Genomic DNA, 24,783 nt, shown 5'->3' on the forward strand with positions numbered 1-24,783 from the left:
CCGTCCCAGTCTCTGTCCTCTGCTCTTCTATCTTATAGTCTTGCAGCCGTGCCACTGTGTCACCCAGAGCACTGGGCAGGGCTCTTTATATAGTCAATAACGATGTATTGCCCACACGTGTGCAGTGAGCTAGCCAACCAGGTGCAGGTGAGAATCCTGGCCACAGGAACCTTCATTTTATCCAGAGAGAGAGAGAAGCCAGTGGAGCCGATGCTGAGGCACACGGAAGTCCTGGGACGGCTGTGTGGCAGGTGTAGAGAACAACCTGAACAGAAGTTCCTAAGAGACATGCCATTGGAGGCACAGATAGATATCTCATATTTAACTGAATTGGAAGTTTGATATAAGTTGGAAAGTTTGGGACTCAATCAGTGATAACCATTAAAAATTAAACAAAATGAGATCACAACCTTGGGGAAAATAAACTTTTACAAAATAAAGGGAAATATAATCATAATATATTAGTTGGCTCACTATGAATAAGATTTATATAAACATTGTAAGCCATAATAATGAAATCAGTACAACCAAGTATAATGCATGAAATATTAATAACATGAGGGTCTGGGGTGTGTTGGTGGAGAGAAAAGTGTAAGAGAGTTAAATCTTTAAAGTTGAAATAAAAAGAGAAAACTGTTGAAAATTGTTACAACTAAAGAGGTTTAAGTATATTTAAAGGAACATAGGAAACAAGTAGAACTTAAAAATGTAAAAGTGAAGTGGAAGAGTTTGGCAAGATAAATTTTCATCTCAGAATAGGGAGTCAGTAGACATTGTCAAGGTGGTAAATCACAAAACTGGCTGATGAAGCACAATACTTAGCTTATACCTCTGGAATTGAAAAGAGAAAAGTTCAGGGTGTCTCTAGAGAGTGAAAGTGTTGAATTTTTTATCATGTACTGTACTTTTTAATTTTTTATCATATGCACACAGAAAGAAATATCCTGGGAAAATAAAACAGGACAGAACCAGTACAAGTCCTAGACGCTGTAAGAATAGAATTTTAAGAATAGCACACTTACCAGTGAGACAGAAGTAAATAAAACTGGAAAAGTCACTAGAGCTGGCAGATAAATCCCTGGCAACTTCTGAGAAACTTGCTTCTTTCTGAGTTGATGGCAAGTCAGTAGAGAGCAAGTATAGTTAGGAGCAAAGGAGAAAGAAAAGGCAGGGAAGATGTTACCTCTGAAAAAGAAGACAAGAGATTTTGCAGGGGAGTTTGGGTCTGTGAGTATTCGCTTTAGGATGATCATTTTCTAATGAATAAAGAAATTTTTATATTTGAGACAAGTCCTTCCTAAACTTTAGCAAGCCCCAGAATCACCTGGAGGGCTCATTAAATATGATTGCGAGGTCTCACTCCCAGAACTTCAGATTCTGTAGGACTAGGATGGGACCCAAGAATTTGCATTTCTAACAGGCTCCCAGGTGTTACCATTGCTGCTGTTCAGAGCCCAACCTGAGCCCCATGGGAGTAGGGCATTAATTAGGGATGAGTAAAGGTTTGCATGTGTTATTCTCTATGCCTACAACACCCATCTTACCCCACCTACCATCCCCTTTATAAGTCTTGTGAAAGCCTTTGTTTAGAAACTCTCCAGCCAGGAATGGGGAGCTTGTAGGGTTCAGTTTTCCCACAGACCATGAATTTATCCAAACCTGGAACACTGTGCTTCTTGCACAGGACCCTGCCCAGAACAAATGCCTGCCTAGTAAGTATTGGTCACATTGAATGAGTTGCTGAGCCATGCTGATCAAATTGAAAGACATGAACTTACACAGAACAAATCAGTGCAGTTACCAATTTGGTCCAGAAAAATTCCAGTAGAGAAAGATGGGTTGGGTTGGGAATCGGAATTGAAATTGTGTGTGGTAGAGGGTACAGGGCAAGTATGGAAAGGCACATGTAAGTATCATTAAAGAAATGGTTTGTGAGTAGTTTTTAACCTTAGTTGTGCAATGAAATCACCAGTTCCAAGACTGGCTTCTGAGTATCACTCTATAGATTTACTTGGTCTGCAATGTAGCATGGACATCGGGATATATTAAAGCTTCCTAGGTGATTCTAATACGTAGCCAATGGTAAGATCAGCTGATCTATGGGGTTTGTGGTGGATAGAAAGCCAAGTGATGCCGGGAAGGGGGTGATAATCTCCAGGAAAAGAGCAAAGAAGAGTAAAGGTTTGAAATTCAAAATGAAGACCCGGTGGAAGTTCTGTGGGACAGGTAGCCTTTAGTGTCAGAAAGTTGTATGTTCTGAATCCTCTCACTTAACTTCAGTTTTCTCTAAATAGGGATCATAGTGTCTTTCTTCCAATGATCCTGTAAGGATTAAATGAGGAGTAATGTTCAGTAAAAGCGGTGGATTGAAAATGTTAAACAATAAATAAGTACTATTTTATTACTTATAATAACATAGGTTTGAGGTCAGAAGATGCTAAAATTCCTTTGTGAATCTTGGAGTGGAGTGATTTTCCAGGTGGCAGTGTAGGTGTGTTCTACTGATGGCTAGGTGGCTAGCAGTCACTTGGCTACCTTTTTTTCTGATCTATTTTATTGAGATATCATTCATGTATCAAAGGGTTCATGCATTACAGTGTCAATTAAGTAGCTTTTAGTTCATTCACAGCTATGTATTGGTCACTGTCACATTCCTATTTAATTTTTTATTTTTTTAATGGAAAAAGTAAGTGCAATTTTCATTCAATAAATGTCATTTGATCCTTATGCAGTTTTGTTGCAGAAAGTCCATGATTTTAGAATGTAATAGTAGCTTATCAACGAAATAATCAATTTTCACAGTTTCAATAACCACAGCAATTTCTTTGAACTGTCTATAGAAATTCTGAAATTCTGGATCCATTTCAAAGGACTTATTCTTCATTTGGCCTGAATGATCTGCCACTTTTAGCAACATTGCTAAGGATACTTAAGTGATCTGCCACTGGTCCAGCTCACAGCCATACGCAGTTTCCACTGAAAATCGGTTCGCGGGTTGGTGACCTGGGGCTTTCCACCCAGCACAGCTCGCTATGCTCCTCCAGGACAGCTGTCTAGGGCTCGCACCGCCCGCGCTCTGCCTCCTCCCAGAGCACTGGGCGGGGCTCTATATATAGTGCAATAATAGCTTATTGCCTAAAGGTGTGGAAGCGGTAGCCTAGCAGCATCAGGTGGTTTAAGTTCAGTGAGGATACTGACCGTAGGACCCCCAGCTTCCCCACACTCCTCTTCCTTCAGACCAGCGGCCTCGCTCTCCTCATGTAGGCACTCACTGAATGTCTGTTCACAGTAAGGCTGGGAAGGATGTGAGGAAACAAACTACTTTCATTAAATGCCTGGTGAGGGTTTAAACAGTTACAGCCACTTGGCAGCTTAGGAAGATCTATTAATTTGGATATGCCCGCGCTATTGGTCGCTGCTCTGACCTCCCACGCTTCCGCTTCCTGCCCCTGCTTATTTTACTCCAAACTTAAAACATTTAGACACTTCAAATCATTGTGTTTTCAAAACAGATACATTCAGATCAATGTATTCTGATGTCACTATAGAATCAGTGGCACTAGATTATAAATAAAAACTTTCTAAGCCCATGTGCTTTCTACTTGAATTAAGTTTCACCAAACACCAGGGATGGAATAAGGTAGCTTTTCTATATGCCTTTCCTTCTTAAAATGGGATATGTTCATACCATACCTATCACCCAGCAATTCCATATCTAGTTATCTACCGTGAAGAACCACTCTCCAGATGTCCATAGCAGCACTATGGGCAACAGTAAGGAGGGACATAAGCATGAAAGACTCACAGGTTTTGAATCAGGTCAATGGTTTTGAAGGGTGAGTGGGAAGGAGGATATCTGGCAGGTCTCCAGGCCCTCAGGTGTGATGGAGGAGGGGACAGGTAATGAAAACAGGAAAAAAATTGAAATTAATTTAAGCATAGGTAGTAAAGAAGTCTTGTATGAGGGAAGTAACTTTTAAGCTGACACCAGGCCAAGCAGGGGTTAGTGGAGGAGAGTGGGAGGGAAGGAGGGCCAGGCAGAACAGTAGAGCCTGGGGTGAGTGAAAGGACCCAGATGGGATTAGAGGGTCAGGCTAGGGGGGGACCTTTGTGTATATAACCAGGGAGTCGGAATTTTATTCCAAGTACAAAGACCATTGAAAGGTTTTAAACAGGGGATGTCGTTATCCACTTTATATTTGAATTGATGACTGGCTATTGTCTGCAGGAAAGATGGGAAGATGATGTGTGGGGATTCCAGTTAAAAGGCAGCTGATGATGGATTGAATTCGGAGCTCACCTTAGAGATGAAAAGTAACAGATTTGAGAAGTGTTGTGGAGGTAGAACACAGAAGACTTGGCGGTAGGTTACATATGGCAGGGGAGAGGTGGCAGTATGAGGCTGGTACTGAGAGTAAGCCCCTGTATGGTTAGCATCCTAGCATCCTTTCCAGTTGGACAGTCACCAGACAGCAGTTGGGTATTTTCAATATTACATCCAATTGATTTCAAGTTAGGCAGGTAGAGGTGCCATCTTCTAAGAGGAGGAAAAATGAAGGGATTTGGTTGTTGGATCAAGAGTTTGGATGTGGTTTTGTTTTCATAAGCCTTTGAGATAGTAAAATGCAGATGTTAAGTTGGCAATGGGATATAACAGACTTGGCTGGGAATTGTCAGCCCATCATTACCATTTAGAGCTATGGGAATATATGTGCTGTCACCTGAGTCTAGGTGGGAAGTGGGCCCAGAACTGAGCTGCAAGGAGTAGAAGAGCAAAGAGATGGGAAGTAGGCCCCAGCAGTAGGAGAAAAGGCAGAAGGTATGGGTCATGGAAGTTTGGGCCATGTGATAGGGTTGGAAGCTGGAATGGAATAGGTTCATGAATATGACGTAGGCTATGAGTAGGTAAGATGTAGAGGTCATATGCTTCTCCAATACACTTGCCATGTGGGAGTGTAAAAAGGGCTGGTGGTAAGAGGAGGGGCTCTTACAGTCAGGGAGAATCATTTCTTCCTTGTCTCTTTTGTTTTAATTTTTTATTAAGTTATTGACATACACTCTTACGAAGGTTTCACATGAAAAAACAATGTGGTTACTACATTGACCCATATTATCAAGTCCCCACCCATATCCCAATGCAGTCACTGTCCATCAGTGTAGTAAGATGCCACAAATTCACTGTTTGCCTTCTCTGTGCTACACTGTCTTCCCCGTGATCCCCCCACACCATGTGTAGTAAACACAATACCCCTCAATCCCCTTCTCCCTCCCTCCCCACCTGCCCTCCCACACCCCTCCCCTTTGGTAACCTCTAGTTCCTTCTTGGAGTCTGTGAGTCTGCTGCTGTTTTTGTTCCTTCAGTTGTGCTTCATTGTTATACTCCACAAATGAAGGAAATCATTTGGTACTTATCTTTCTCCACCTGGCTTATTTCACTGAGCATAATATCCTCCAGCTCCATCCATGTTGTTGCAAATGGTAGGATTTCTTTCTTTCTTATGGCTGAATAGTATTCCATTGTGCATATGTACCACCTCTTCTTTATCCCTTCATCTACTGATGGACACTTAGGTTGCTTCCATATCTTGGCTATTATAAAAAGTGCTGCAATAAACATAGGGGTGCATATGTCTTTTTGAAACTGAGAAGTTGTATTCTTTGGGTAAATTCCAAGGAGTGGGATTCCTTGGTCAAATTGTATTTCTATTTTTAGTTTTTTGAGGAACCACCATATTGCTTTCCACAATGGTTGAACTAATTTACATTCCCACCAGCAGTGTAGGAGGGTTCACCTTTCTCCGCATCCTCGCCAGCATTTGTTGTTCTTAGTCTTTTGGATGTTGGCCATCCTTACTGGTGTGAAGTGATAATCTCATTGTGGTTTTAATTTTCATTTCCCTGATGATTAGCGATGTGGAGCATCTATTCATGTGTCTGTTGGCCATCTGAATTTCTTCTTTGGAGAACTGTCCCTTCATATCCTCTATCTTCCTTGTCTCTTATATTGAACATTCTCCCAATTCATTCAGTAATTTTTTATATGATGATATTTCCTTCCAGAACTCCTATAACTTGTGCATAACAATGTTTTCCCCAGAATAGGACGCTTCACCCAAAATGTGCCAGCCAGGGCCGGCTTAATGCTTTTCTTTATTTGCTTAATATTAATACTCTTATTAAACTGGTGCACCTGTTTAGCGATTTAGGCCGCTGCGCCCTCTGTTGGCTAATTCTGAAACTGCAGCCAAGCCAGCACCTGTGCCGTGCCCCCTACGTTAAGTCCCTTCACCCTGCCCTCCGGTGCCGAGTACTGCAATTTAGAGGAAGAACCGTTGGTCAGCAGGCTTAGCCCAGGAGCTCTTGAGAAAGAAGCTGTGAAAGCTAGTTGAGGTGGAAGGTAGCTCCAAGCTAAGCAGACAAGACAGGCTTCTATGATTCCTTTTCAACATTTGAGGAAGCTTAAACAGAGGCACAGCATCGTTTGAGTGACAGAAACTGAAGCCTAGAACTGCACTGTGTACCGTATGGGCTATCAGAGCTATACCACCTTTCTCTGGACACTGTGGGATGATGCTTGCAGATTACAAATATAAAGTGCATGTCTAAATGTCATTCTGCTACACTTTTGTTTGAAACTACCTAAAAGGCAAATAACAGGGAGTAGGAACTATTTATTCATTCATTCATTCATTTACCAAATACTAATTGAATACCAACTATGTCAGGCACCGTTCTATGTAATGGGGATACAGTTGTGAGTAAAATAGACAAGTTTCCTGCTCTCACATTCTCATATGAAGTGACAAACAATAAATAAAATAAACAAGGTAAAATACATAGTTCATTACATAGTAATGGTGATAAAATGGAAATGTAAAGCAGAGGAGGAGGATATAGCATGGTTGGCAGGGATGTTTTAGAGTGTCCAGGAAAGGTAGTTCAGAGTAAAGACATGAGACATAGTTGTGCAGACACTGAATGCAGGGCTTTCCCAACAGAAAGCAATGCCCTTGCAAAGCGCTGAGGTGGAGATGTCTCTGGCATGTTAGTGGAACAGCAAGGAGGCCGACATGGCTGGAACAGAGTGATCAGAGCAGAATTTTAGGAGCTGGAGTCAGAGACATAACTGGGCAGATCACCTACAGATGACCTGGTAGTTCATAGCGAGGACTTACAGGTGTAATCCAAGGGAACTGAGTTTCCTTTGGGTGGTTTTAAGCAGAGGTTGAGGTAATCCACTGGTAACAGAACAGGGTCTAGAGGCTATAAAGTGAGTGGAGCAGGTGCTGGAGCAGGGAGACCAGTGAGGAAGCTATTGTAAAACTCCAGGCAAGAGATGATTTTGTAGCAAGACCAGGATTGAAAGTGGGTTGTGAGAGAAAGAGTAGTCAAGGATGACACCAGGGTGTTTGTTTAAACTAGAAGGATGAAGTGATTTCCTGAGATGAGGTAGGCAACAGGAGCAGAGGTTGGAGGGGGTGAGGGTCAAGGTTGGACATGTTAGGTTGAGATGCTGCTGGACATCCCATTAGTGATGCCAAATTGGCGACTAGATGTATAGATCTAGAGTTAAGGGGTGGTACTGGAGATACAGATTCAGGAATTATCATTATAGAGATGGTATTTAAATTCATGAGATGAGATAACTAAGGGGATATTGGGAAAGAGAAGTAGCTCAAGGCTGGAGTCCTCTGGCACTCTGATAGAGGTTTAGGAGATGCGAAGGAGTGGCCAGAACAGAGAAAGGAAACTAGCATGGTGTCATGGAAGCCAAATGAGCAATAGTTTGAGAGAATAATTCATTGTGTCAAATGCTGCAGAGAGATTGACTTAGGCAAGGACTGACAACTGACTATTGCATATAGCATGGTTTCTGTAATTCTCCCACACTAATAACAGATCATCTTGTTCGGACTTTTCCCCCAGGTTGTAGCAGACACCAATATAAGCGCCATAGCAACTCAACTGGAGAACATGTCCACAGGCTACCACCTTGGTTCGCCCACTGCTGAACACCATCCTGAAGACACGGAGTAAGTATTCTAGATACAGAGTACCTATTATGTGTGTGGGGAGAGCTCAGCGAGACCTTTTCCAGATTCTAGAGTGTACTCTGAAGAAGAGGAGGGGGCAAGTGCACATTTCCCTGTATAATTCCTAGAGAATCCCCAGGCAAGTCCCCGGGTTTCCTTATTGCTCACCAGACTTTGTTCTACCACATGTGTTCTTACCAGACCCCTGACACAGAGCCTGCACAAAGACTCCGTCTGGTCACTTTGACATGCTGCCTGTGACTTCTCCCCTAAGAACACACAGATTTATAGCCCAGGTGCACCCTGATTTATTATGTAAGGAACTATGTTTCCTTCATTTTCTAAGCTAAAACATTGTTTTGAGATGAAATCTTACTGGTATACTTGCTTGCCTTCCTCATTAAAGCCAGTCATTGCAGTGAAGGTTGCTCGTTAAAGCAGTAGTCCTCAAATTGGAATGTGCATAAGAGTAATCTAAGGGGCTATTTTAAAATGCTAATTCCCCTGGCCCCATTCTCAGAGCTCCTGACTAGCTGATATGCAGTGGATTCCCAGGGAACTTGTGTCTCAGATAGGCCCAAGATCCATACTTTGAGAAATGTTACCTAACCTTAACTCCTCTTGGTACCACCAATTGCCTGGTCACTGTGGGTGCTCAATGAACATTTGTTGACTGATGTGAAAGTTCGTTGGAAGGATCTCATGATCACGGCCATTCCCAGCCTTTTCCTGGGAGTTCGCCAACTTAAATGAACATCTTTGAGCTTGTTTTTTCTTGAGGAAAGAATGTTAAACTAAGCTCACTTTACTCTTTTCTCATTATGAAAGAAATGAATCCTATTAAAATAGGATAAATGTATAAAAGTATAATATTTTCAAATTACACTGGCCCTTTCCTTTAAAAAAAATATCAGAACCCTCATTGGAAGAGTAGTGCACTTTTAGCATCCTCCAGTGTGCTTCAGAAATACAGAGGTCCCCTTATAATCCTGGTTCCTCTCCTTAATTCCACAGCTCCTAGCAGGTTGGGAACCACCAGCACAAGAGAATTTAAAAATCAATTATAATCCAACCAGTGTTAACATTTGGAGTTTAGGTTTTTTAGTTTTTTTACTAGTCTTCTAAATGAAAGTAAATTAAAAGCAATTAAAAACGTGAGATAATGGAAGCAGCTCCACCTGATGTTGCCAGCCAAGGAGTGGAGGTTCACTTCTGCTGTCACCCTGAAAATAGGTCCCTAACTGTGAAGTGACAGAATTTGAAAGTATTGCCCAGCTTCGATTATGCAGCTCTCTAATGATTTGGTGGCCCCAGGGGCTGGCTCTGGAACAAGGACTTTGGACTTCTAGTTCCCATTTCAGTGTCCTTGGAAATGGGGACTGTGTTTGAAAGAGGAAAAATGAATCAATTTCATGTCTAGCCATTACTGAGAGTACTTAGAAGGCCATGAAGTGGTGAAAGATAGAGCTTTATTCATGACGTCATTACGTTCAGTTATAGGGGACAATTCATCACTATTTCAGCAGATATTTGAGTACCTTCTAAGGCCAGTCACTGTACTAGTGCTGGGTTCTGAGGATTCCAACTTAGAAAGATAGGTGAAGGCATTGCCCCAGTCTTCAAGGAAATTGCCAGAGAATTAGAAAAACAGACCCATAAATCTTTGGCTGGTAAGTATAGGAGAGCTAAGTTCCATGAGAGGGAGAAGTAAACTCAGGTTCTGTAAAACCATGGAAAGGGGGCATAACTCAGGGAGTGTACTTGGAGACACTAATGCTTAAAACTGTTTTTTAAAGAATCAAAATAAGCCAGAGTGTCATTTACAAGAGTTAACAGCTCACATGGCGTATGGGTATCAGTAGTGCATGGCTGCCCGCTGTGTACAGCCAGTGAGGACCTCACCAAACAACAGCTATCGTGTGAGCCGGCGGAAAATCAGCCCTAAAATAAGCCAGGCAAAATGGAGGAGGGGGAGAGGGAAGAATATTCTAGTCAGAAAAGCATATTCAAAGGTTGCTTGTATCCCAGTTTTGCGAATTTCTCTAAATATATGAGTGGCTGAGTTTATGTCGGACAGCTCTACCCCCAGACATGAATGCCGCCGCCAGACAGGTGACGCTGCCAATAGAATGTGCAGGTGGGAACTCCCACCTACAAGTAAGGACAGCAGAGCCTGGAGTGCCAGGGCTCCCTAGGTCTTCCTGCCTTTGGACAAAGGCATTCGGGAATAAGAAATTGGCAGTAGCTAAGCTTAGATTAAGCTATCAGAACCTACACAGGTTATTTAAATTTTAGACATGTTGTTTCTGAGAGAAAAGACTTCCACACTGTACGAAGCTTTGAAAATCTAAACTAGACATTTTGCTTCACCTTGGTTTCTCTCTTCTTTCCTGGATTTCAGTTCTCACGCGCACAGTCATGATCCTGAGTTTGTGAGAAGCACAGTGTATAGTGCTGGGAATACCCGATGACTAAGATCTAAGGAGTGCATCGTCTGATAGAGGAGAGAGATGGTTGTGTACTCACAATACCAGATGACAGGTGCCGTGACGGAAATCTGAACCAAGTGCAAGGGGGCACGCAGGAAAGGATGGGGCTGGCTCTCCCAAGGGAGTCAGGGTAGCGTTACCTCAGAGGTGGGCTTTGCCGCATGCATCCCCAAGGGGAGGTGGAGCCGGAGCCGGGGCGCTGAGGTGTTGCGGCATAAAAGGCACCACAGTCTGCTGAGCTCACCTGTTCTGGACAGAAGTCCACCCGTAGACTGGCTGGTCGGCCGCCAGGCTGAGGTGATACCCCTGCCGTCTGTCTCCATGCACATCCTTCAAGGATGTAAAGACAGTTTCATTCAGCTTTAAACAGTAAGTTTAAGAGTTCAAAACAAAGAAAGCATGAGAAAGGGTGCTTTGGCAAGTTCAGCATCGTGACTTTATTTTTAATTAAAAAACAATGATTTTTATGAAAGAGAAACCCCTCAAACATCAAGAATATTTGTCCTTAGCCCAGCAAGGTGTGGGAAATTTAAAAATAAGCTTCTAGATTACTCTCTGAGAGTTCAATTTGATAAAGGGACCTTCACAGTTTCGCAGTATGAAAGTCTCTCTCAATTCTGTGTTCTTCCATTAAAATGAAATTCCCTCTCAATGACTTACACAGCATGCATTGTGTTTTCAGAACACCTCCACCTAAGATTATTTCTTTGGAGAAAGGCTCTGAAGGCTTGGGGTTTAGTATTGTAGGGGGTTATGGAAGTCCCCATGGAGACCTGCCCATTTATGTCAAGACTATATTTGCAAAGGTATTTTTTTCCTTTTTACTGTACTTTTTTTTTTTTTAATCAAACCTAGGTTAGAATTTTTTTAAAGTGCTTTTCTTTGCTTTACTTCCTGGTTATATCTGGGTGTGTGCATGTATGCTTATTTCATTTTAATCTTACAGGAAATTCCTGTACCAGACTAATGAAAGAGGAGTTCTTTTATAACAGTAGAGACACAGGAAGTGTAATTTTCTCTGGACCCTGTTACAAAAGGAGATGCTAACGGATTTCAAAGAGTGTCTTGTTTCAGCAGCACAACATCAGAAGCAGTGCCACAATCTTTGGAGGCCAGCCTTAGGAATATTGTTCTGGGCTACAATAAAGATTTGACTTTCTCCTTTAAGGAAAGATAACAGATACCAAAGGGCCATGGTAAAGCTTTATATAAGCCTCAGATCAGTGCAGCTTCCCTGGCTCCCATCACCAAAAACCTCAGGGTGCGTCAGCTTCTGGTGGTGACTCTCTTCTCACACTCTGCTAGGTACTTAGGGGATCAGGTTGGTAAGTTAGACTAAGACCACAAAACAGTGTTTGCCAGAAATTAAATATTACAACACATCCTACTTAAAATTCAGGTCATGGTGTACATTCCTACTGCTGCCTCTGGATCGCTCTTAGATGTTATTTTTAACTTCATTGTGGTTTTTAAAGTTGGGATTTAATTTCATTCTAAGTTTTGAAGCTCTCTGAAAGTGTTTAGTATTGAAATTACAACTTTACTCTTCATTGGTTTTATCACAGTCTTTTGTTTTATTAATTAATCCAATTGCCTCCTAGTGCTGTATTTTCCTAAAGAAATAAAGGTCTTCAAAAGAAGAAATAAGATAGATTCTTTCTAGAAAGCTGTGCTATACACTAAATACAAGTCTGTTTATACATGTGCAGATCTTACCACCTGTTAATTGGCCTAACGGGGACCTGACATAATCCTTAAGCCATTTGGCTTTTGCCTTTGGGACGTACTAGGCAGCTACAGATCTGTCCGCCTGTTTCCGTCTTGCTAGGGTGCCTATTAAGAAGTCTGTTATTCCCAAGCACACCTCTGTTAGCTGGTGACAGGCAGAAGGGGAGTGGGAAGGCAGATAGAAACTTTCTGGATAATGGTGCTCCCAGAGTGGTAATACCCAAGGTGGGTAACACCTACAGACCCTCCTCTTCCTGTGGCAACAGCAACACCATGAGTAGTTGTGATAATTATTCTTTTGAGTCATTATTAGACTTAGCTTTTAAAAGAGCCAGCAAGGCAGGTAAGGATAGTAGAAGGTCTTAAAGTTAGCCCCCACCTCTTGGCAAGTTCTGTCTCCTGCCTTTGCCTCCAGAAAGCCCCTCCAGAATGTCTGTAATCACCAGCTCACCTCGTAACTATGAGTCCATCTGCTACAGAGCAGAGAGAGGGCTGGCTAGCTTCTAAGGCCTTCTGACGTGGGCCCAGAGCTCAGCAGCACCAGCTGGGCCTGTCTGCACCTTCACACTTTGGTCAGGTCACCGGGACCTACCCGTACAGCTGAGAGTGAAGTGGCTGCACATTGCTGGTAGGTTTTTGAAAAGAAACCACCATCAAGTCACAGAGGGACAAGAGTAATGAGAATAATGAATGGACTGAAGCTCACAGAATGTTCTTTTCAAAGGCCCCCACTGAAAGTGCTCATTTAGGAAACACCTATGTAAGTGATAGCATAGTAGCAAACACGGAGCCTCCTTGGTATGTTTCATTTTTAAGGAATGACCTTTTTTGTAAAGTGAGGCACACTGAAAAATGAAAAGCTCTGAATTAAGAAAAAATTCTAGTGGCCTACTTAGTTTCAAGAAAAGAATATTCCAAGGCAAATAATAGTAATTATTATTATGTAGACAGTTCCATATAGTTTACTACAGAAAAATTTCATTTGATGACTTTTTTATTTGTTATAGTGAACCAATATATCCAAATTTAAAAGTTTTCTGTGGAGAATCAGTAAACCAAAAACTAGCACAGGTGATTTTTTTTTTAATGTCACTAAGCTAAACATTTCCCCCATAGGAATTTCAAAGATCTAGGAACTATAGCTATACGTTTTCCATGTTTTTTAACACCAAATATAAATTCTTAAAAATGCTTGTCTTTTCGGGTTTCTGGATCTCAGCTGTCCACAGAATGCGGGTTTTTACAAGACCTTTTATTGTGTCCTAAGCTTCTTTAATAATCTTGCTCAACTGAAAAATGAATCTGGCCCCTACAGCTCTTCCCCTCCAGAAATATGAAGCATGCCAGGTACTTTGGGTGGATGGAATTTATGAGAATCAGTCAATCTGAGGAACAGGCTGTCAAGCACTTCATATTTTCTTTCAGGTGTTAAATTGGAAACTTTAAAATCAAAGCCAACTCAGGGTCTTAATGCCTCCAGCTGCTGGGATGACCATCAGTCAGCAAGAGGTTGGCCTAAAGACTTCAACAACCCTGACATTTAGGGAGCAGTTTTTCAGAGCCTGTAAAATCTGAAAACATGAGTTTGGTCATCATTAGAATCTCATTTTTAAGAGTACCACCATTATTGAGTAAATACCATGTGCCACACATTTCACCCTTAATGAGCCGAAAGTAGACAGCGGATCCCTGATGCAGTGTTGGTCCAAGCGAAGTGACCGAGTTGGGACAGTCATATTTCTGAACTGGATGGGGGTTTGTCTGTGAACTTTATTTTTCTTCCCTTTTTTAGTCTACAAATAGCACATTGATCAAGTAGGAGAAGAGATAACGGGTCAGTAGGATTTGTCAAGTAAGCACAGCAATGCCTGCTTACACCTAGTATACAAATCCTAGACTGCTGAATTCACCCCTTTTTTGCATTACTGAAAATGAGAGCTTGAAGGGTATAACATGCTTCTTAAAAAAACCATAGAGCTATCTGAGGTTTACTGAAGTCCTTAAATCTTAGCATGTAAAATTTAGTAAAATCAAGTTAGCCACATGATTCTGATTTTATCCGTTAGAGTTACTTGTTTAATCCTTTAGCACAGTTAACACACTCTATTAAAAGAAAAAAAAGGTTGACTAAAGTTGTGAGTTACTTAATTTTGGTATTCTCCCCCCAACCCAGTATAGACCTGGTTTTGAATATCCTTTATTACACCTATGTACAGGAATTCCACCTTTTCATAGTTCTCAAATTCTAGATAATTCCCCACCAACTCAAGGATCTCCGCACGGTAGGTAGACACAGGTCTCTGGGGCATTACTGCCTCTTAGCTCAGCTTCCAAATGAGTCACTCAGGGACTAGGTGCCTTGAGCCTTCATTAACGTTCCAGTCATTCAGCATCATCTAGAGGACTTTCTGGCACTAGCTTTTCAAGGGATTTTTGCAGTTACCCCAACAGGTGGAGCAGGCTTCCTGTAAATCATTTTCTACATCTTTTCTTTCCTTGCCTGTCTAAAATATTTCTAGTAATATTGTGGCATTTTCAGATATTCAGCTTTAGAGTGAAAAAAGGCTACCAAGTTTTACTTGCTTTGTTGTACCATTTTGCGGAGCCATGAATGACTGAGGATATAATGAAAGTAGTCATTTAGAAACCTATCTACATGATCAAAGATAAAGCTGAAGCTTTTGAATATGAAACTGCAAAATTTTAGAGATGCTACACCTTTGCGTGTTTATATATAGAACAGCTTTATTGTGACATAATTCATATGCCATATAATTCACCTATTTAAACACTTATTTTTGACAGATCACCACAGTGCTGATAGCTTAGTAATGCAACAGGAACCCTATATAATGATGGTGTTGGCAGTAAGACTAACACCAGATTCAGTTCTGCCTTTGTTGGTATATTACATATTCATGAATATGACCTGATATGACATTCAGATTCCATTCAGTACTGAATATTGAAATAAGGTCCTGCCTGTATGAAAAGAAATGTGAATGTCAGTACATTCTACCAATGTTATTTAAACAATGCATAATTATGTAACATTATTATTCAACCATTATTCAAATAACATATGCTACATTTTTCTTAACTTTCTTCATTTAAAAACATTACCTAGAAATAACATTAATTGGTAGTTTTTAAAGTTACTCTTTTAATACGTACAACGTAATGTTAATATATTATTTCAGTAGTAATCACTTTACCCTGGATTGAACTGCAACGTTTCTTGTTTGTAGGGAGCAGCTGCAGATGATGGCCGATTGAAGCGAGGTGATCAGATATTAGCTGTCAATGGTGAGACCCTGGAAGGTGTCACTCATGAGCAAGCTGTGGCCATTCTAAAATGCCAGAGAGGGACTGTAATTTTAACTGTGCTGTCATGAGCCTTGGGACCTGATCACAAGGTAGATGTTGTTGTAGAACATCCATAGGAAGGTGAAGTTCTGAGAGGATGAAAAGCAACTTCAACTAAAATCCACATCACTCTTACATCTCATCTTCTGCTCAGGAGAGATGGCCCAGATTTCATATGAATTTCCCACATCAACAGTCATCTCCCTAATGTTTCCCAGCATCTTTCTCCTCTTGGTGAGGTTAATTTCTAAAACCTGAAGGTGTCTTCTCTCCTTTGCATTCAACATCCGTGTTTACCAACCAGTAGTAACTGGTTCTGATTATATTTGCTGAAGCTGAAGTTAACAACCTCTCATTCTTTATGCCCTTCCCTCCCTATCCCTACTCATACAGAAGCTTAACAGCAACCTCAGATGTCATCTGATGAACAGAAAAAACATTAAGCAACTTGTCATCTCTCTCATGATTTACTTGTGTTAATTGTCTCATCAAGTATGCCAGAAAACATTAGCAGTGTAATTAACTCACCAGCGATCCCCATGGTGACACACCAGAGTCTCCTGTGGGAGCTCTCTATGCCCCCCTCTGTGCAACTCGCAGGCGCATGTGCCTCACATTCATCTCTCTGGGTTGGTCTAAGTTAGCCATTGGTGATCGTGATGAGCCGATCTGCATACTGGAATCTAGCGGTTCTGAAAGCCTTTCTAATTGTTTTCCTAGCTATATAAATTTATACCAATGAGCAAATGCACCTTTTCTCAGGAGGAAAAATCACCATCCATATTGTGAATTCTAACAAAGCTTAATTATGTTCAAGTCCAGGAAGTCCACCTGGAGTTAATGGCATCTCAATAGGCAGGTGTCATTCCCTCCCCAAGTCTTCGGATGAGGAGTTGGAAGACCCGGAACCATTCTCCAGAGATCAGCAAGTTTTGCCTCAACCCAGATAAGGTCTGGGTGGCCTTGGCCTTGTGCAAAGTGGAGTGACAAACCTGAGGATCTTTCCCCTTGGCTCCAAACTGGGCAGTCTAGCAGCAGTGACTGTAGGAACATGGGCAGAGCAATGTGCTTAGCCAGAGTGACCTTGCAGATTTACTGAGCCCAGGAATCAGCAATGGCTCCTTGGCTAATGTTTCCTGGGCTCCATGGAGCTTTCCCATTTGCTGAAGTTGTGCATGTTAAGAAAACAACTGTGGAAATACAAGAACAAAGTTGGTTAGGGGCATTCTTATTCAGCTATTAGAAGGAAAAGGAGGAGATGCTTATCAGTAAATGTCCTCAGTTCTTCTGTAAAAAATGCACCATGAAGGATGAGGAGTACTAGAATCAGTAATAGAAGTAGTTCAGCATTAACATACAAGCTGCAGAATGGTCCACAGTAATTATCAAAATGTAATGGTCTCTAATTTAAGATGCTATTTAGTATAGATTTTAATTGAAAATTATCTTTGAGTAGATGTAATCACAAAGTGCATTAACTCTTGTTGGAATATTTTGTGGCTATTCCAAAGTATAGAGTGCCTAAGTTTTGATGTTGAAAACATCTTTCATGACTGGTATTAAGTTTTCTGAAATTACACATGGATTTTGAAATTTCTAATGTATCCAAGATAAGCGGTGTTGCTAGCATGAGATGTTAAACTGCATGAGAAACTATCAGCCTCAGAACATTCTGTTCATTGTATCTGCTAGAACCCCTCAAGAGCCAAGAAGAAAGGAAGCCCAAATAAAACTTGGAAATGCCCCTTCTGAAAAACACTTACATATGTATAATACTTTTGAAATGTGATTCTGCTTGATTTTGATGGAATGGCCATTAAATACACACTTTGAAATAATGCAGTTGTTGTGTTTCTTCATGTGTTATCCTCTTAGGTCATGCTACTAAAAGTCTGTTGGTAGAAGAATTGTGATGCATTACACTCCTGACCGCAGCAAATTGACATATCTTCCAACTGGTTCTATCTTTGCTTGCCAGACTAATAAATAATTGCCTTACCAAAAACATTTTTATTTTTTGCATCAGAACTTAACAACTAGGAGAATGTGAAGACAGGAATTTGTGAATTCTCTCATAGCCACATGCATTGTTTTGGCTTCATTTGGAGAAATTGAATTTAGTGATGAGATCCCTAGTACTGGAGTTAGCAGGACAGGGAAGCAGACCAGGAAAAGTGAAAGGACCAAATGTCTATGTTTCCAAAGATACTAAATATATAGTTGCTTAAGGAGCCAATGAAATCTTAAGATGTATGAAAAAATTTAATTTCTGCATCTGATTGTATTATTTTCTTAAGCCATTTTATTCCCTAATTTGGGGGAGAGGGAATAGAATCCAACTTTTCACAGTTTTCCAGTATCCTATTAAAATGTGGGATCATGAATAGCAGTCCCACGTATTAATTGCCAAGTGTGTTGTCAGGCATTAGAACAGACGCTTTCCAAAGGAGCTGCTCTAATCGTCCAGAGGGCGGGTCTTGGAGTCACACTGCCTGAGTTTGAATCCTGACTGACTAGCTGTATGACCTTGTCCAAGTTATTCAATCTCCCTTTGCTTTACTTTCCTCAGAAAGGAGCGGGGCTGGGGGAATTCTATTTACACCATAATGAGTAAAATCCAGGTGGAACCCTTAGCATAGTGCCTGGCTCATGGTAAGTGCCGCATGCATAAACATTAGCAGTACATCTCTTACACTGTTTGTGGAGATGGCGTGAAATTAGACATTCATGCTGAGGATTCATGGTTTCAGTCAATAATGAACTTTAAAAAATGTATTTCTGAGGGTGGCTTAGCTCTGAACTGTTGCCCAAAATCAGATAGCAAAGTGCGTAACTGATGAGTGGTGTGGGCTCGAGGAGCTAGAACGTGTGCTGTCACAGAGCCACTGCTGAGCGGAAACCGTGGCTGCCATCATCAGCCACACCCCTGCCTGGGATAGGGGGTGCTAGCCACTGTATGCCTGTCCTCCTGCCTCCTGAGCCAGTCGAGGCAAAATACCATCAAGCCTTTGGTGAGGTGTTTTAATGTGGTATGCACCTTAATTCCAGAAATTTGGAATTGCAAACTGCTCTGTTCTTCTAACCCAGCCACACTCCCCTTTTTCCTGCCCATCTGTTGTCAAGGAAGTCAGCCTCCCCTGACCAGATGATAAGCTTCTTTGAAAACAAAGATTAGGGACAGATGCATCTTCATGTTATTTCCATCCAGTATACTTTTCAACTACTGTATATGTCCCATCCTTCAAATTTTGTTTGAATCTTTCTCCACATCTTCCAGTTCCCTCCTCAGGTTCATGTTCTCCTTCACATCAGAGGTCAGCAAACTTGGTTTGAAGAACCAGATAATAAGTATTTTCGGCTTTGCACCCCTTTGCAGTCTTTGTCACTACTCTACCATTATTGCATGGCAGCAGCAAATTCATGACACATAAGTGAATGAGCTTGGCTGTTTCCAATAAAGTTTTATTTACAAACACAGGCAGGGGGCCAAATTTGGCCCACAGGTTGTACTTTACCCCTGCTTTATATACTTACACATAGTGTAAGACATTCATAGTCATTTAAGGCTCCGGTCTGCTATAGCATAACACCATCTTAGACATTCCTAGGGTTGTTTCTACTGATTGATTTATCTTTCCAAATCATGGATGGGTCTTATTTCTCTGCTTCTTAGCAAGTCGGATCATTTTTTGTTGAATGCCAAGCATAGTGAAATGCACACTGTTGGCTGCTGGCTTCTGTATTCTTTTAAAGAGCAGTGGGATATCGCATGCGAGTACTCGTGATCGGTTTGATCCTTTCAACCCTTGTTTTCAGGCTTTCTCAGGTGGGTCTAAAGCAGCCCTTAATTTAGGGCTAATTTAGCCCCACTATGAAGGCAGTATTCTGAGAATTCTGCCCAATTCCTGTATATTATGAGGTCTTTCCTCTGACAGAAGGAAACTATTCATAGAACTCCAGGTGGTTCTCTCCTGGCCTTGAGAGGTTCCTTCTCATGCATGTGCAGATTACTATTCCAACCAAGACTTAAGGGGCCCCCTCTGCAGATCTCTGTAGCTCCCTCCTCCCCAGTAATCTGCCCTACAAATTCTAGCCATCTGGGCCTCCGTGAACTTTGAACTCTCCTCTTCTCATGGACTCTGTTTGGTTCCTGTTATTGAATTGTGGCCTGACTACTGCTTCCTGGCAGTAAACTGGGACAATTGTAGACATTATTTCATTTCTATTCATCCAGGGATTAAAATCCTGTTTTCCCTTTGTTTGCTACAGCAGGAGAACAATTCCCATAGCATCTAATTCTTTAGGATTAAGAGGCTAATAGAAGTTGATTTCTCACAATACAGTGACAAGCATTTTGCACTTGGAAAAACACATACCAGTAAGCCTCGTGGCGCCTCCCACTCTGGAATCGACAGACCTTTTGACTCCGTCCTTGGCATCCTCCCCCCACCTCTGCCCAGGGGACCTGGGGAGGACACCCCTTTCCAGGAACATAACTTTATAAGGATGAGAGCTACCACCCTTTTATCCTGGGAGGTAAGCAACATTGCCTTTCCTTACAGCATTGGATTTCAAACTTTATAACAACTGAAACTTTTCCCTCCAATCCCTCCCTAAGTTTTATGTTTTATTTACACTTACATTTTTCCATTAAAGTCAATCAGAATATGATACTTTTGAACACAAAATTTTAAATTTAGGCAGTTGTTCCAGTTTTACGTCAGCCTAGTACAAATGTTAAGTTTTGGACAGCTTGACTCTCATTCTTCAAATTCTTTATGTTTAAATAAAGACAAAAGAAACATTTCACTGCACAGTGCCAAGCTAAACTGAAATTTGGAAGAGTAATGTGTGTATGTGTTTGTGCAAAAGACTTTACACCCATTCTGAACAGCAGTTCCATTTCTAGCCACTTTAAGGAGCAAGTAAAGTGCTTTGCTCTTGAGTCTCTGAAATGTTGCTGTCAAATATCAGGACCCATGCTGGCCAAGTTATGCAGGAACAAAAATTTATTTGATCCTTTTTCTAGAACCAGATTTTAGAAATGGTGGCTGCCTCAGAACTGGATCTGTCCTGCCCTCCACACCACCACTCCCCTTTCACAGGTGGGAGAAACATGCCAGACATAATAAGTGGCTTGCCTAGTCCCTCAGCTATTTTGCAGGCAGAAGAATGTTCAAGAAACCTCAGTGGGAATTCATCAGTTTAGCAAACTATTATATAGCACCCCCATATGACCTCCAAATTAGCTTGTTTTTTGAAAAGCCCATTTCAGTTCTCCCAAACTGAGCTCCACAACACAAGGCACTTACGAGACAAGCACACAAGTGGACATACTTCCTGGATGTTGTCAAAGAAGACCTGGTCTTTTGACTCCTCATACATCTCTACGTTCTGGGAAGGATTCCCAACAAAGGATAGCCTGGATGTCCCCCTGGTGTAAGCATTCTTCTCAAGCAGCCATAGTTGATGAAAGGGGCAGTTAACCACCCCTCCTGCTTAGTGTCTTGACTGGGCATGTGCCCAGCCTTCCCCTGGGAGAGCGGAAGAAACACTGATGGAGTAAAAGTCACCAGCTGTTCAGCTCATCTCAACTCCAGAGCCATGCTTTATTTCCCTGGGAACTTCAGGATAGCTGTTTGAAAACAGGCTCCAACAGCCTTTAGACCCTGAAAGATAGGATTCATCTGTTTTTAAAGAACCAGTAAGATGAATGTGTTGGGTTCTAGATTTATTATAAGGTACTGACTCATGTGATTATGAAAGCTGGCAAGTCCCAAATCTGCAGTGTGGGCCAACAGGCTCACAACCCAGGGGAGTCCATCTTTTCATTCTAATCAACCTTCAACTGATGGGACAAAGCCCACCCACATGATGGGAGGGCAATCTACTAAATAAAAGTCTACTGATATAACTGTTAGTTCACCTAAAAACACCCTCAAGGGTGACACATAACATTAGCACAGTCATCACGGGCCTTTGAACTACAGCTCCTCCAGGGTTGACCTTGCCTTAGGGTGAGCACAGAAGTGTTCTCTGCCCTCATTCTCAGCCCTTTTCCAGCCTCCTGCCCACTCTGGTGCCCACAGTGGGGCACTATCACCATGCTGACCTTCCAGAGCCCCAGGAGCAAACCGTTGAGATCTTGTCTCTGCCATCCCACTACCCGGGGACCCCTAGATATTTGTATACCTAGTTAGGTAGCTTCCCATTGCACTCAGGGTAAATGAGTTAACTCTTTTTGGGTAAACTCAGCATTTTTTTTTTTTACCATCTTAAACTTTTTTTTTTAAATTTCATCAAATGCCATCAGTGGTTCAACAGTCCCCCTCCCGCTCCCGCCCCCCTTGGTAACCACTAGTCACTTCTCAGTGTCTATGAGTCTTAAGGCTGTTTTGTTCCTTCTGTTTTGCTTTGTTTTTATATTCCACAAATAAGTGAAATCATATGGTATTTGTCTTTCCAAACAGCATATTCTTTAGAAACTTCATGATTAGCTTCCTCCTAAATCTCTGGCAGTCATACTAACGCTAGTGTCACCAAATATTTCCCTGGACAAGCCAAGCTCTCTCGCCCTTACGCCTTGCACACACTGTGATTAGCAAAGAGGGCAATGTTCCTCAAGGTATAGCCACGGACCTGTTTCTGCAGCCTCACCTAGGAGAAATGCAAATGCATACTCTGCTCTGGACCAACTGAATCTCTGGGGCAGGGCCCAGAAAGCTGTTTTAACAGGCTCTCCAGTTGATTCTGATACACACATTAGAGAAGCACTAGGCTAAAGCACTTGGGGTCCCCCCTTTCCCTTCAGGTCTGTGGTCACTAATAATGGCCAAGTTCTTTTTCATAAATACCAGTGGCCTCCGATGGTTAGAGGTAGACAGGAATACAGGCCTCTTCCCTCGCTATCTTGCTACCGGAAGCCTGTTACATCGAGAGCAAGTTTGACTGACTACCACCTGTATAAACGTTAATAAGCAGGCAGCACCACACAGAGCCCCCACCTGTCCAGAAAGCTCAGTGAGCTGCCCACTCTTTAAAAACCACTGGCCAGTGGTTCTTAACCTTGGATGTATATTAAAATCACTTGGGGGATACATTAAATACCCAATGCTAGGCTACACCCTAGATTAAATGGGAACTGGGTGGAGGGACGGTGAGATCCAACAATTATTTTTAAGCTCCCCAGGGGATTCTAACACGCAACCAGAATTAAGAACAATTGCTTTAGGTTATCCCACAAACACCTGGTTTGAGAAGTTTCATGCCAGGCAAGTGCAAGGGCGTTGAGACTTTGTGTCCCATCAGATAACAAACCCTTCTAGAGGGGGAAGGGAGGAGGGGGGAGGGGGAAGGCAGAACTGGGTGTTCCAGACACAGAAGGCTCCTCTGAGGGTGCTGGTCTTTAGATCACTAGGCCCTATTTAAGCAAGGGACTGGGGATGCCTCTTCCTTCTTTCTACCCACACAGATCTTGAACACATTCATTTTATGAACTTAAAAATTATCCGTAAGTGAATTAAAGTACTCTTTAGTTTTAGATTCTAATGATGGTCGAAGCCATCCCAGGAGCACATGGTCATTCAACTGCTAATTATCCATCTTTAGATGAAGATTCCTGACTGGGGTACCCCTCCAGTGTTAACTCACCTTAAGTGTTAAATACCTGAAGGATAGAAACAGTGTCTTCCTCACTACTGTGTTCCCAGCACCCAGAATAGAATCGGGCACAAAATAAATGTTCAAATACTTGCTGAATTAAAATATCTGGTCAGGCACAGTATCAAATAAAAAAATTTTTTTAAATCCTTCTGTGCAAAAATCACATGATCATCTCCATAGATGCTAAAAAAGCATTCGACAAAATTCAACATCCGTTCATAGTAAAAACTCTCAACAAAAATGGGTATAGAGGGCAAGTACCTCAACATAACAAAGGCCATATATGACAAACCCACAGCCAACATTATACTTAACAGCAAGAAGGTGAAAGCTTTTCCCTAAGATCGGGAACAAGACAAGGATGCCCACTCTCCCCACTGTTACTCAGCATAGTACTGGAGGTCCTAGCCACAGCAATCAGACAACACAAAGAAAAATACAAGGCATCCATATTGGTAAGGAAGGAGTTAAACTGTCACTATTTGCAGATGACATGATATTATACATAAAAAACTCTATAAAGAATCCACCCCAAAACTACTAAAACTAATAACTGAATTCAGCAAAGTTGCAGGATAAAAAATTAATACACAGAAATCTGTTGTATTCCTGTATACTAATAATGAACTAGCAGAAAGAGAAATCAGGAAAACTATTCCATTCACAATTGCATCTAAAAGAGTAAAATACCTAGGAATACACCTAACCAAGGAGGTGAAAGACCTATACCCTGAAAACAACTAGACACTCATGAGAGAAATTAAAAAAGATACCAATAAATGGAAATACATCCCATGCTCATGGATAGGAAGAACTAATGTTGTTAAAATGGCCATCCTGCCTAAAGCAATCTATAGATTCAGTACAATCCCTTTCAAAACACCAACAGCATTCTTCAACAAACTAGAACAAATAGTTCTAAAATTCATATGGAACCACAAAAGACCCTGAATAGCCAAAGCAATCCTGAAAAGGAAGAATAAAGCTTGGGGGATTACGTTCCCTGACTTCAAGCTCTATTACAAAGCCACAGTAATCAAGACAATTTGGTACTGGCACAAGAACAGACCCATAGATTAATGGAACAGAATAAAGAGCACAGATATATATGCAAGCATATATGGTCAATTATTATACAACAAAGGAGCTTTGGACATACAGTGGGGAAATGACAGCCTCTTCAACAACTGATGTTGGCAAAACTGGACAGCTAGCTACATGTCAGAGAATGAAACTGGATTACTGTCTAACCCCATACATGAAAGTAAACTCAAAATGGATGAAAGACCTGAATGTAAGACATGAAACCATAAAACTCTTAAAAGAAAACATTGGCAAAAATCTCTTAAAATATAAACATGAGCAACTTTTTCCTGAACACATCTCCTCAGGCAAGAGAAACCAAAGCTAAAATACACAAATGGGACTACATCAAACTAAAAAGCTTCTGTATGGCAAAGGACACTATCAGTAGAACAAAAAGGCTCCCTACAGTATGGGAGAAT

The 24,783-nt window shown here is 41.5% G+C and overlaps 1 protein-coding gene and 1 pseudogene across 8 annotated transcripts in view; one reads left to right on the forward strand and one right to left on the reverse strand.

The window, feature by feature from the left end:
• The window catches only part of PATJ (PATJ crumbs cell polarity complex component), a 395,870-nt gene extending 378,416 nt beyond the window's left edge, over positions 1 to 17,454 (forward strand). For 6 of the 8 annotated variants that reach the window (XM_073234040.1, XM_073234044.1, XM_073234043.1 and 3 more), the window contains 3 exons: positions 7,927 to 8,033; positions 11,205 to 11,328; positions 15,499 to 17,454. In XM_073234040.1, coding sequence (XP_073090141.1) covers positions 7,927 to 8,033; positions 11,205 to 11,328; positions 15,499 to 15,645 — 378 coding nt within the window. In that variant the 3' untranslated portion in view covers positions 15,646 to 17,454. The remainder of the gene's footprint in view (positions 1 to 7,926; positions 8,034 to 11,204; positions 11,329 to 15,498) is intronic. The other 2 variants (XM_073234045.1, XM_073234046.1) reach the window with 1 other exon arrangement.
• Positions 2,325 to 2,964, reverse strand: LOC108396007 (COMM domain-containing protein 6 pseudogene; annotated as a pseudogene).
• Positions 17,455 to 24,783: the final 7,329 nt, after the last annotated feature.

The sequence above is a fragment of the Manis javanica genome, chromosome 4 (assembly GCF_040802235.1).
Source record: "Manis javanica isolate MJ-LG chromosome 4, MJ_LKY, whole genome shotgun sequence".
Taxonomy (NCBI): Eukaryota; Metazoa; Chordata; class Mammalia; order Pholidota; family Manidae; genus Manis; species Manis javanica.